The sequence below is a fragment of the Trypanosoma cruzi genome, genomic scaffold, assembly GCF_000209065.1.
Source record: "Trypanosoma cruzi strain CL Brener 1047053516293 genomic scaffold, whole genome shotgun sequence".
NCBI classification, from domain to species: Eukaryota; Euglenozoa; class Kinetoplastea; order Trypanosomatida; family Trypanosomatidae; genus Trypanosoma; species Trypanosoma cruzi.
In genome coordinates, this window is record NW_001849488.1 from 88370 (window position 1) to 101673 (window position 13304).

The 13304-nt window shown below is 45.5% G+C and overlaps 5 protein-coding genes across 5 annotated transcripts, besides 20 other annotated features; all 5 read left to right on the plus strand.

Moving 5' to 3' along the window:
• Window positions 1–13304: a sequence feature (heterozygous, non-Esmeraldo-like haplotype).
• Window positions 14–38: a sequence feature (AT_rich).
• Window positions 360–402: a microsatellite.
• Window positions 696–754: a sequence feature (T-rich).
• Window positions 865–885: a microsatellite.
• Window positions 1041–1064: a microsatellite.
• Window positions 1086–1109: a sequence feature (AT_rich).
• Window positions 1181–1204: a microsatellite.
• Window positions 1257–1300: a sequence feature (A-rich).
• Window positions 1309–1331: a microsatellite.
• Window positions 1456–1487: a microsatellite.
• Window positions 1584–1635: a sequence feature (A-rich).
• Window positions 1638–1673: a microsatellite.
• Window positions 1979–2014: a microsatellite.
• Window positions 2075–2101: a sequence feature (AT_rich).
• Window positions 2112–2618, plus strand: Tc00.1047053503735.10 (hypothetical protein, conserved; the record flags this gene model as incomplete). The annotated part of the gene is made up of 1 exon (XM_802420.1): window positions 2112–2618. The coding sequence occupies one exon, from the start codon at window positions 2112–2114 to the stop codon at window positions 2616–2618; it is 507 nt and encodes a 168-aa protein (XP_807513.1).
• Window positions 3547–3567: a microsatellite.
• Tc00.1047053503735.20 (uncharacterized protein) lies at window positions 3705–6113 on the plus strand (the record flags this gene model as incomplete). The annotated part of the gene is made up of 1 exon (XM_802421.1): window positions 3705–6113. The coding sequence occupies one exon, from the start codon at window positions 3705–3707 to the stop codon at window positions 6111–6113; it is 2409 nt and encodes an 802-aa protein (XP_807514.1).
• Window positions 6220–6285: a sequence feature (T-rich).
• Tc00.1047053503735.30 (hypothetical protein, conserved) lies at window positions 6408–8942 on the plus strand (the record flags this gene model as incomplete). Its single annotated transcript, XM_802422.1, has 1 exon — window positions 6408–8942. The coding sequence occupies one exon, from the start codon at window positions 6408–6410 to the stop codon at window positions 8940–8942; it is 2535 nt and encodes an 844-aa protein (XP_807515.1).
• Window positions 9095–9149: a sequence feature (T-rich).
• Window positions 9269–9335: a microsatellite.
• Window positions 9482–10324, plus strand: Tc00.1047053503735.40 (uncharacterized protein; the record flags this gene model as incomplete). Its single annotated transcript, XM_802423.1, has 1 exon — window positions 9482–10324. One exon carries the CDS (start codon window positions 9482–9484, stop codon window positions 10322–10324), a length of 843 nt encoding a protein of 280 aa, XP_807516.1.
• Window positions 10346–10374: a sequence feature (AT_rich).
• Window positions 10634–13304, plus strand: Tc00.1047053503735.49 (hypothetical protein, conserved; the record flags this gene model as incomplete). The annotated part of the gene is made up of 1 exon (XM_802424.1): window positions 10634–13304. A coding segment is annotated over one exon (2671 nt), but the record flags the coding sequence as incomplete, so codon positions are not given.

The following is a 13304-nucleotide window of genomic DNA, read 5'->3' on the forward strand; positions in this document are numbered from 1 at the left end:
AAAAAAATAAGTGAAAATTTTTTTATTTATTATTTTTAGATAAGTGTGGGGTTTTTGCTGTTGGAGTGTTAATTGCGTGCAGCTCCCTCTTTTTTTTTTTTGTGTCGCTGTCGCCTTTCATCAATAATTACTTTTTTTCATTTTTTAAAATTCTCGCTGCCATGCGAAGTAATTAACTGAAAAGGCCACCCTTCACCCCCACCCCACCCCCCCCTTTTTTTTTTTTTTTGTGATTTGATGAGAGGACATGCTGCTTTATTTACAACCGCGTCAATACCCCTGCTTCGTGTTTATTTTTCCGTTTCTTATTCACCGGTCATATGTGCATGCATTGGGCAGCTGTTTCCCTGTACGCATGGATATATCTATATCTACATATACATATATATATATATACATATACACTTGTGCATATAGAGCTGTTATTATTTGTGCGTTTTTCTTTTTTGTTTGTTTTTTTTTTGTTTGCGTGGTGAGCGATGGAAAGCAGAAACGGCAACAACAACAACAACAAAAAGGAAGCGGGAAATATGTACTGTTGTGGCTATTATATTTGTTAGATGTATGCAATGTACAGTGCCCACTTATTATGGTGCATATTTGTAGTTGTTTGGTGTTCTTTTTTTTTTTTTTATCATCATCTTTTTGAAGTGCCAGTAAGCAGTGCACTTTGTGTGTGTGTGTGTGTGAGGGGGTTTCTCTTTTTTTCTTTTTTACCATTATTCTCTCTTTTTTTCTTTTCTTTTCTTCTTTTATGATTCCTATAGATTTTTTTCATGGGTGATATGTGCACTTCCTTTTGTTGATGTTGTTCTTGTTGTTGTTTTCTCGCCGTGCATTTGTGGCTCTCTCTCCTTGAAGAACGAGAGAGAGAGAGAGAGAGAGGCTTCATTGTGGCTCTCATGCACACACCGGGTTATTTTTATTTGCCTGCGGTCATTTTTATGTGTGTTGTGCCGTTCCAGTGGTGGTGGATGGGCGGATGCTGTGACCGACGCCCTGTGAGTGTGTGGGGACGTCTTGGCAGGGCAGTACTGACATTCTTTTTTTTTTTTTTTTTTTTTGTTGGTGCTTTCTTCTTCCACTTAATATTATATAATATTATATATGTCTCTTGTTCTTTCCTTCTCTCTTTCTCTTTCTATATATTTATTTTTCTCTGGTGGTGTGTTACTTTTGGTTTTTTTTTTTTTTTTTTTCTTTTGGGGCCCGTTTGGGCTGCGTTGTATTTTTGTGTACTTTTATTTTTGGTCGGTAATAAAAATAAAAATAAAAATAATAAAAATAAATAAAAAAATAACAACACCCGAGGAGGAGGAGGAGGAGGAGGAAAAATGAAGAAAATATAAACGAGGAGGAGAAAAGGAGGAATTTTTTTAGCCAAACACACCGCCGGAGATGCGGGAGGAAAATACACGTCCCCCGCGTAGTTACGCCCATTTGCCAATATATGCATGTACGTGTGTGTGTGTGTGTGTGTGCGTGTGCCCTCTGCGTGTGTGGCTGAGAGAGAGGGAGAGCCTGTGGAGATAAATTGTCTCCAATACCACTCCTTCTCTTCCCCCTTTCCCCCTTCCCTCCCGAAGAAAAAAACAAAAAACAAAAACCAACAACAAAAAATAAAATAAAAGAAAAGGAAACAAACAAACAGAGAAGCAAGCAAGCAAACAAACCAATAACTTTGTTTATATTTACGGATTTCCCTCTATGTTAAAAAAAAAAAAAACTCATGTGTTTTGTTGTTATTATTATTTCACACGTGTCTCTCTCTGTGTGTGTGTGTGTGCGGGAGGGGGGGGAGGTATTTATCATTACAACTTCAGAGGTCTTTGTTTGTTTATTCTCTTCGTATCTTTATATATGTTTATATTACCTTTTTTTTTTTTTTTTTTGTATATGTGCGATTTTTCTGCCTCATCACTTTTTTCTTTCTTTATTTTGGTGCTGCTTCCTTTTAGTGTGTTTTGAGAGTTTCTCTTTTTTTTATTTATTTTTATTTTTATTATTTATTTTTTAGTATATTTTATTTTTTATGTGCGTGTTGTTTCAATTTATAATGAATTGGCGCTTTTTCTTTTTTTTTAATTTAATTTTATTTTTTGTCCACAGGGATGGGGTTTGAGTTGGCTTTCTTTCAGGCAATAGATGAGAGCAGCCTTGTGTCGGCCTCACTTATATGCGTCATCTCGGAACTACTCGGCGCAACGTTTGTCAGTGTTTGCCTTGGCATCCTGCTGCGGTTTGTGTTTCCCTGGTGGGAGGCACAAGTAAGAGTGCCGTTACGAAAATGGCCATTGCATGAGGGTGTTTCTCACATGAGTGGTGCGCCTAAAAAGAAACTCTGCGCTGCCGTTGTGAATGATGTTTCACCACCGTGCCCGGTGCAATCGCCGCGTCGGATATCGTTGTATGCCACCGAGATTGTAGCGCCGTTGAACGAACCCACATGTTCCGCCAAGGGGGGCGTGAAGGCAAAGGCACCTTCGAATGAAGGCATCTCACTTGATGATTTTATTGAGAAGTTCTTTTCGGAGGCGGAGCTGCTCGACGACGCCCTCTTAAGCGCGGCATTGAGCGATGCAAAAACCGCCACAGGCGGAAGAAGTGACCGTCGATGAGGCCGTTGGGAGTGGTTCCATGCGGGGTTCTGTCCCGTTTTGTTTTTGCATGGGATGCCGTCTCCGTGTAAGGGAAAACCGGCGTGTGTGCTTTTTTTTGGGGGGAGGAGGGGGCAACGACAAGGCGGAGTACAGACACGTGTGTAGATATCACAAATGAATGTGTGGACAAAGATGTCAGTGAGACGAACTCATTGATGGAGGGAATTTTATTTAAGAGGACATGCGCTTAAAGAACGGCAGCTTTTCTTTACGGTGCCGAGGGGTTCAATGTTTAGTGTGCGTGTCCTGCGGGGGATGCACATGTTGTTTGTTTGAATGGGACGTAGGTGGGTGGCAACAATGGTAAGAGAAGGAAGAGGCATACATTGGTGAGGAGTGGGTTGCGTGCACCGTCAGCCCACAGAAAGGATGCACGAAGGATAGTGGAGGGAGGAACGAAAAAAAAAAAAAGAAAAAAGAAGCTGCCGTTGCCTTCACTCAGTTTTATTTACCCTGCATTGGAAACACTTGTGAAATGTGCGTTGTTTCCTCACGCTGCTGTGTGCGGAGAGGACACAGTGCGTCTTTGCCACCACCACCCCTACTTCCCTCCTCAGCAGGAAGGACGAGGCGAAAAGGAACAAACCGTGAAATTAATGGGAAGGAAAGAGGCTCGAAAATCCATAACGAGCACAATTACGTGTGGAGCTGCTCTCTTTGCTGTTTTATTTTTATTCCATCGGAATGAGAAAAAAAGGAAAACAAGGACGATTACACATGGACGGGAATGTGGATCGCTTATTTCTGTCTGTGTGTATACGTGTGTGCGTGTGGTAGAGATGCGCCTTGGATCAGAATGTTTTGTGGAGAAAGAAAAGGAAGAAGAAGAATGAGAACAACGTTAATTTTAGCTGCCGACGTGAGCGTTGCATGATATACACACAGCTTATTTATTTATTTATTTATTATTATTTTTTCTCTTTGAATTTTATTATGTGGCGGTAGAGAAATTTACGCAAAGCACAGAAAAAGGAGGATAGGCACGTGCCCGTTTCTTCCGTCGTTTGCTTTTTTTTTGTGCTATTTTCAGTGAGCTCAAAGTGAATGCGCAGATGTCGGCCTGTGAGCGGGCGTTCTTTACGCCGTGTAATGTTTTTTATCGCGGCTGTTTTTTTTATCTGGGTTTTGGTTGTTGATCTTATCGCTGTTCGTTTTCGGTACAATGACAGGGCGGTTGGTAGGCAACGTACGGCTGCTCGTCCCCGCGCGGACATGGAGGAGCTTGACACCTACTCTTCGATGTATTGTGTGGGACATCAATTTAACGACCCACGCCGTGCCAGTGTGGCGCCTTCTTTTCACCCGGACGGGCCACGAAGTAGTGACGGCGGCGAAATGGATGCGGGGCGTGTGGATATCGTGTTGAATGGCATGTTTTTGCCGGACAAGACACACAATGCAAGTTTGAAGGAGGATGATATGATGGGATCCGCCGATATTTATTACTACCCCATTTATAATCGTACATGCCTTTACAAATTTGTGTACTTTGACAAGAAGAGGAATAAATTTTTCTTTTATGTGCGGAACATATCGTCCTACCGTCGACTTCTGGCAAAGGGGAAGTTACGGCTACCACCGGTGTCGTTGGGTTCGAGACCGCTGGAGCTTCCCCGTACTGGGCTAAACTCTTTTCGACGGAAATCGTACTGGGCCTTTGTTTACTCTCCAGTAGTTGTTTTGGGTCCACGTCCCCGTGATGAGGCGAAGGGAGGGAAATTGAGGCGACACGAAGAGGCCTCTGCACCCTACCATAATACGTTGGTGGCGTACTTTCTTCCAACTGCGTCGCCGTGGAATTTTGCTCACACTCTTCTATGTGATCTGTTTGGTTTTTTTTGGGGTTCCATGGAAATTCAGCGAGCATTTGCGCATATATTCCCCTCTGAGATGAAGTTTCTCTCAGAGGCTCTACCAGACGTGCAGCTTATCGTTACTTCTTTCAGATACTTTTCAAAAGATAGGCTTCCAAATTCCAATAAGGCGTTTGCATTTTTTTCTCGTCGACCGGCTATATATGACGTGGCACTGCCTTCGGGTGTGTACCGTGGACTTCTCGCGGGCACAGGAACAAAAAGTTGGAGTTGGGTAACACCGTCATATTCGGCCAGTGGATCTCCTTCACTGTGGTACTCTTTTCGAGACTACATTATACGCCACACTGGGGCGGAGCAGCGTCCTTACCGAAGAAATTATTCATCGCCTAATTCACTGCGTCCGCCGCGTGTATCCATATGCCATAAAGAAGATAACCGTGGCATTTTAAATGAGAAGGAACTTCTTCGGTCTCTCCGAGAAAGATTTGGTGGGGTGGAGTTTTTTCTGGAGACTCCTGTGGGCCGCGGTGCGAAGGAACAAGTGGAGATGATGTTGGCGACGGATATTTTTGTTTGTAATGAGGGTACATTGGCAACCGTCTTTTTTTTAATGAACCCCGGATCCGTGTTTGTGGCGATTCCTCTTGTGTACCATTCGCCACACCTTCACCAACGAAACATGTCACATCCGGACACATGGTGGTCACGTCCAGATCTTATTCGTGTTGATCCACGATTCAACACTGGTGGAAATATCGACTGGTTTCCTCCGGCCATTCCATGGGTGCGCGTCACGTGGTATAATGAGATTCCACTTTCCGAGGCATCGATTCAGAAACCTTTGCATGGTCTGCGAAACTACATGCCCGACTACAATGTTCGTATCCATTTGGGGCGTTTTGCTTCTTTAATGGAGCGGGCCATCGCGTTTTTAAGAGGTCGAGGCACGTTATGGAATGTAAATTCTTCTTTAACTCTGTTTAAGCAAAGTTTGAGGTTTAGCAAGCTTGTTCATGACGGGAATACCACATCTTTTGGTTCTTTTGAGGAGAGGCATCAATATCGTTTTGTTTCTTTGGTGCCTAAAAACTTTACAAACGTCATAAATAACATTTCTCTTCGTCGTATTTTTTACCTGCATGAGACCCCTGTTGAAATTCATCGCTTTCGCGGCCGAACTCATAGACCGCCAAATTACTCCATTACGGCCGATCAATGCCGTCGTTTGATACATCTAAGTCCTGAACTTTCGACAAGTTTTAACACGGCCATTTGCCGTTACGGTATGAGTTGTTTGTGCGAGTTTTTTGCTAATGGACGCTACCCGCAACGTTCTCTTCACGATAAGTGGCGATTAAGCGGAGGACGGTGTGGTGGTGAGGAGAGTTGGCCGGTGTATTGGAGGCGGCGACCAGAGGCATTGCACACGGCTGTTCGTACACGTACGACGGATGACTCTGAAGCTTCATTTGACCTTAATGAGGTGACGGATTATTTTTTCGATGTGCGGGAGGAGCGGAATCTTTCACATTATCTTTATTTTTCCAAGGCGCATCTGCTCGAGAGTTACCGCTTAGCAGAATTTGGACTGCACTTGAAGGCCGAGAAGGATATTGTGAAGAGGCTGTTCGGTTAGCCCACATGAACGATATACATGTATATAATGTACGCACCCCTGCGATGGTGATGTGGAAGAGTGGTGTGGGCAAAATGGGAAATCAAACTTTTTTTTTCTCCTGGACTTTGTTTTCATTTCTTTTCCTTTCTTTTTTTTTTCTTCTGCTTTATTTTCTTTTTTCTTTTTCTCTCTCTCTCTCTCTGTGTGTGTGTGTGTTCAGGGTAGTAGTCTGGTTGATTCAGTCGTTTTTTTTTTTTTTTTTGTTGGTGTGTGTGGGTTCCCACGTGTGAAGGGGGACAAATCGGGGTGGAAATGCACGGCGATTTCAGCCAACATCTGCGGCACGCGCGGTTTCCTTTCGGCAACACGCCCGTGACAAGAGAGATGACGGAAAATGGGGGCGTGGTACTTCAAAATGCGGATGTGGCCTCCAGTGGACCCTGCCATGGGCCGCCACGGGAGCCGCCACCGCCACCGCCACCGCCTTCGCAAGCGAACGGAGGGAAAACGCAGGCATTTCTCGCGTTGTTTTCTCGGCATCATGATTTCAACACACGAGGATGCAAAAGTGAGCATCACCGGCTGATAAATGAGGACTTTTTTACAGATCCGATCCGGAAACTGCTGCGTGACGGTAACTTTCCGTTTAAATTAGTCGTGAATTGTCTTATGCTACTATTTCTCATTTTGATTGCTGTTATGTTTCACGCGCCGGAGAATATTGCGAACGAAGAGCAGCGCAAAGCCGTGCTTCATTCTTTTGTAGGAAACGACTATATTGGGAAGGACAAGGGGAATATTAAGTTTCGCCCAACGGTGTATTTACACAAACGTGAAGACGTGTTGAAAGATATTAAGGAGTTTGTCAAGGTGTACTACGCTCTGGCAAACATCTCCGTGAGTGAGTTACACTATTACTATTATGTAGTGTCAGAGGATGGAGCTGCGGCTCTGCGGCGGCTGATGGAAAGTGAGACACCAGAAGGTTCGGATTGCTTTGAGGCTATCGTACATGGGAACGTCCACGATCTTGATGATGCAGGTGATTTAGTGAATCTTATGTGTGTGTTGCCGGTATCCATGGAGGTGGATGCGTATCTTTACTCGCAGCGGGAGTACAGAGGCCCCTCACCACTGCGACACTTTTCGGTTCAATTGACAGAGAAGGATCCCCTGGGCCCTTTTTCCGATGACAGGGAGGGAAGCTCAACTGACAACCGTGACCATAGGGCTGCTCACTCGGATAGGGATAAATACGTGGAGTCGGTGTGTGCTCCTCGATATGATGAAATCACTGGTCTGTACTATCGCCCGTGCCGTGAAGCCCCTGATACGAGTGAAAATGGTACGAGTCATGGCACAGATGGCGAGAATGACGGCTTTGTTTTTCCGTTGATGGACAATGTTTATAGGATTCGATTAAAGGCATCGATTCGGCATTTGACTGATACTTTTTTTAATCGTCAGGAGGCAACCAGCGGGTTCGAGACCGTTATTTATCACTGGGTCATTGAAAAGGTATTTTCCTTTCACGCCGGAGGCCTCGTGGAGGTGGAGTTTATGATTTCAGTGAAAACGAGACGTATCTGCCCATTTGCGCATCCACGATTCTTTTTTTCCGTGGCGTTACTACTACTTGCGGTGTTTGACATTGTTTTGAGGTATCGTGCACTGAGGCGTATAGCGACTTCTCGGAAACGCGTTGCGGTGCCGCAACCAACTTTACGGGAAGAAGATTCCTTGGTACCTCTTCCACAGGAAAGAAGTAGTGAGTTTTCCACGCATGCTGTGGCATATTCAACAGGCTCGAATGCTTCACTGGGGGCACAGGGCGACTCCACGACTTCCCATGCATCGCCCATTCTTTATAGGCGTTCTCCGCGGTCAAGAAAGCCGGTTACAAGGAAGGTAAAACACGTGCCGAGAGCCGGTTCTTTGGTGCCGGAGACTGTTTACACGGATTTCTACGATGCCTGGCGGGAGCATTTACAAACCTCAAGGGGGGAATCTTGGCATTATATTGCAATTGTTGCCGATACGCTTGGAGTGGCGTACGTTTTTACAACATCTGTGAGACTCTGGGGCATTTCTACTCCGGAGTTTTGCGACACGTTGGAGAGTATCTTTTTGGGTTTAACGGGGTTACTTCTTTCAGTAAATCTTCTCTCGTATATTCGTTACTTCCCACAGATGTACTTTGCGGTACGAGCGATGCGACGTGTTATTCCAAGGTTACTTGGCTTTGCAATGAGTGTTGCGCCTATCTTTTTTGGATTTGCTCTTTTCTTTTGTATTGTTTTTGGACCTCATTCCAATGGGGAGTTTTCCGACATGGGTTTCTCTCTCGTGGCACTTTATTTTGTGATGTTTGGTGACGCCATCCTCCCTGCCATTGAGGATGCTGAGGGGTCCGTGTATCTGATTGTGACCGTTTTGGCGAACTTCATGACGATGTTATTTATTCTTTTTTTCATGATGACAATGCTGAATCTTGCCATGTCTATAACGCAGCATGAGTGGGGCCTACTACGACGACGTTTTGGGTCATGTCTTAGCGCTAATAATCTTTTGTTTGAGGTGCGTACCCGCGATGAGGTGAAGACGGAGGCAATGGAGGTTGTCATTGCCAACATGGAGCTTATACTACACATCAAAAGCGAGGAAAGGTTGACCGCGGATGCAGCGCATGAACGTCATGGAGAAGAAAACGGCAGTAGCGGATGTGCCAGTGATACCGTGGAGGGTTTGTCAAGATCTCCGCGGGATTTGCAAAGAGGGGACGTAGCGGATATGTACCGACGGCGTCTAGATGAGCTCACGGAGGGAATATTAAATGAGGATGAGTGAAGACAAAATTGAATGCAATTACGTTAATTGGCTTCATTTGCTTATCGCCTTATAGAAACAAATTACACTCTATAGCGGAGACAGCACAACAGAGAGAGGGGGGGGGAAAAATAAAAGGGCAAAATGACTTATCCTTACCAATGTGTTTTATGTTTTTCTACTTTTTTTTTTTTCTCTTTCTGTTACTTGCTGTTTTTTTTTTTTTTTAAACGGTTTGTTACACGTATGCTTTTCGAGGGGAGGACCGGTTGCAATGCCTTTTTATATCGTTTGCAATGACTACGTTTTTTTATCACAATTCCGGGCTTCTTTTTTTTTTTTTTTTTTGTTTCTATGCATGTTTACCTGTATGTAAATATATATATATATATATGTGTGTGTTTGTTTGTTTGTTTTGGTTTAATTTTTGAGGAGTGTTTTATTTGTTGCTTTTTGTGGCGGCTCTGCTGTTTCTCTCCCTTTCTTGTTTTCTATTATTATCACTGCTAAATTTACATGAAACTAATGATTAAGGCGTTGGCGACGTGAAAAAGGGATCCATGCGGTGTGAAGCGTGTGATTTACGTTCAGCCGTTTGCCTGGGAAGTGGTGGTGCCCACGCGTCTGTCAAGCCTGTACGTTTTTGTTATGTCTGTGGGGCATTACTAAGTCCTATCGTGTGTGAGGAGAAGGCATCGCTGCCGACTGCTGAAGGGAATTTGGTTCATGAAACGACGGTGCCCACTGCGAGGGAGTCCGTCTCTTTTAAGGAGATTCAGGCTCTGCTACGGAAACGCCTGCTTGCACGGGGGGATTCTTTTCTCATAAGTTGCGCGCCGCTTACATCGACGCACCAGGAGCGTTATTCACCCAATATGACATTGAAGCCGCCGCCGCCGTTAAGTTGTCAGGGGCCACCCGAGTTGGTTGCATGGAGGACACATTCTTTTTGCGACGAGGATGTCTCAGGGGCCTCCGACTCTCCGTTGCTTTTTGCGCGTCTCACAAGAGTGGAGGAGGCGCTTTCAGAGGTGGTTCTGGAGTTTAACACGCGGCTTGCGCTGCTGCAAACGAATTCTTTGCGTGACGTAAACTCCTGGAGACAACAGACATCTGAATTAAAGGCAGAGCTTTGTCAACGGAAAGTTGAGGTGATGACCCTGAAGAAGCGCGTGGAGGCGTTGGAGTCTAAATTGTGTAAGCGGGACACGACACACGACGAGGAAGCGATGGAAGAAGAAAGGAATCGTGAAGCGGAGCGGTGTTGGCGCTCAAAACTGGAGGAGAAGGGACAAGAGAGTTTGACTGCTGCCTATCATTTGTTGTGTGACACACTTGCCATAACGCATGAAGGCTCACGCATTGATGAGACTGGGCGTAATGTTTGGTCTTGTGGGGAATAGAACGATTCATCTCACTCTCTCTTTTTTTTTTTTTTTATACATAAAATATACACGAAAGAAAGTACAATATTTTAAAATACATGTCTTTCTAAAAACTCTTTTTTTTTTTTTTTTGCTCTTCTTGAGTGTTCCGATGTACATGTTTCTGAGATTTTTTTCCCCCCCCCCCCCCCTCTTCACTTCCCTTTCTTCCCACGTCTCATTCTGCCATTGGAGAAGGTGCGTGAAGGAAATCACCGGACCCTAAACTGAAGGAAGTGTTGGGGCGGGGGGACAGAAAACAAACAAACAAACAGGGAAGCGAGGAGGATGGCAGCTGAGAGAGGTCGATACATCGAATACGTCAAGTCGTCGTGGCGCTGTGGACTGTCAGACCGCCTGGAGTTATACGATGCGGAACTGGCGTACCGCATGCAGCCGCTGAAACCTCATACCAACGTGATGGCGTACATGAATGAAATGCAGCCGCCGCAGGCACCTCGGCGCCTCTCCATTTTTGAATCTTTGGATTTGATGAAGGCGGGTAGTCACTTGGACACATGCATTCAACTGAAGCCAAAAAGTGAGGCGATCCAACGCTTGCCAGATGTTTTCCCGTTGACGTGCAGTGAGTCACGCACATGCTCCCTTGCTGTTGGTGTTGAAGTCTTTGGGCACGAGGCTGGGATTAACTCGCTGGTTTTGGATGAAACGGAGGGGCTACTGCTGTCTGCTTCTGATGATTGTACCCTCTCTCTTTACAATACAACCGAGTGGAAGTTACTGCAGTCGTGCCGTACAATGCATCGTGCTGCAATTATGTATGCTGCTTTTCTTGCGGGTGATACGAGACGCGTAATTTCATGCGGTTTGGATGGTCGAACCCTACTGACCGATCTGGAGACGGGGCATCCCTATCACAAGTGCCGAATGTTTTCAAAGGCGACCTCTTTGGTAACTTCTCCATGGTGGCCGGATGTGGCATATGTTGCATATACTCACGGAGTCATTGCTCGTGTTGACACCCGTGAGCGCTACTCGATGAATGAGTTTCCATTTACTGTAAGTCCACGGGAAGGCGAGGTAATACATGTTAACACGCTGGTGTCACATGAGCGTTGGCCCTTTCTTATTGCATCTGGGACCAATACAGCGAATATTTATTTACATGACATTCGTATGAATCTTCACAGAGCGTATGCTTTGTTAACGATTCCAAATTTGTCTAATAAAACCCGCAGTATTGGTGGGCTTGCTTTTAGTGATCGCGGTGATTGGATGGCGGTAAATTATTATCGTGAGGACGTCTATACCTTTTCATGGTTGGATGCCCTTTACTCCAGCAGCATACCAGGAGAAGGGAACGATGACCATGTGGAATTGGATAACTTCTCTATGCTTTTTCACATTGGAAGACGGCATGTGCCTTCTATACCCATTCAAAACGCTATTCGTCTGCATGGGCGAGAGAATGTGAGGTCGCATTTTAAAAATGTCACCTTCATGGAGGATGACAGTATTGTTTGCACCGGTGGCGATGATGGAAGTGTATACTTTTGGCGCAGGGATGATGGAACACAGCTCCATTTCACACCCGGTGATTCACAGGAGGTCCGCGTCGTTCGGTATTGCCATAGCGCTGGGAAACTGGTGAGTGCCGGGGCGGATGCCAGCGTCAAAGTTCTGGAGCCAAGCAGATCAGTGAGTGCTGGGGTGCAGAGGGCACGGGCGCTCTGCATACCGCCTTCTTTCCAAGAGTCATCATCAAACAGAGTTTCACCGGCGACAATGAGGACGGGAATTGGTGCAGAGACTTCAGTACTTCCAACCCTGGACATAAACACATCCAGCTATGAGCTGGAGGCAGATATTCATTTCAGCTCTACTTCCTCATTATTATCATCATCATTGGATCATGCGAGCTTGCTGCACGAGGAAGAGAGTGAGTTATCCCTAGATGAGGATTCCATGAGCAAATCATTTATCCGTTATGCCCGGCGGACAATTCCCGGGCGTTCCACTCTCACGCAATTTAATACCGTGCTCAACCTACAGGAGAATGCCCCATTGGCTGACCTTATTTTGGCTACGAAGAAGATCAAAGACGCATCCGAGTTGGTTGAAAATGCACTCTCACAACTCTTCTGCGAGGACGAAGAGTCGCTTTATCTGTTGTCTAGGCCATTTCTGTTTGAACTTGACTCTCTGGAAGATTTAAATATAGGCGGAGAGAGTGAAACACCGTTGTTTCACGAGGAAGACGGCAGTGATAGGGTGAAAAGGAATAAGGAAAATACAACCCGTGGTGAGGACGATGTTGACATCCAATTTACACAAAATACTGTGATGAATCAGGCCATTTATAGCGAGTTATGTAAAAAGATGTTTGTGGCGGTTGAAAAGCTCCTGGCTTATGTTCGTTGTGCCTTTTCTCAGTGGACCGTGCCGAAGGTTGGGGCGGCGCAAATACCACACTGGAGCGCTTGTACTTGGGGAATTGCTGCTCTTGTACCAACGCCGTTGGATGATGACTGGCTGATGAATACCCTGAACAAACCTATTGGTTCGCCGTTCGGTGTTCGGGAAAGAGACAATCAGATGAATTGGCAGGATGCAAATCATGTATTCTCTACGGTTGGCTCCGTGGATGTAGCAGCTAGTATGGGACGATTGCGCGTCAGGTGTCTCTTGTACATGATGGATATTGTTCTGCAGAAGAACCGGTTTCTCTTGCATAAGATAGAAGATGTTCAGAGTTACTGGCAGTTTTGCGCGGGACTGGAGTTGAATTATGTATATTACTACATGGCGCTTGGAGACAGGGAAAGCGCACTGGACAGGGTGGCTGGATTGGAGCGGCACGCCGAGTACCGTTGCGTCACTGAGCTTGGGGCAGTGGGCAGCGCATGCATGGAGAAAAAGCGCTCTTGTTGTGAATTACCAATGATAATCAGGATGCTGCGAGTGCTGGATGCTGACGCATTTCCCCCTTTACTCATCC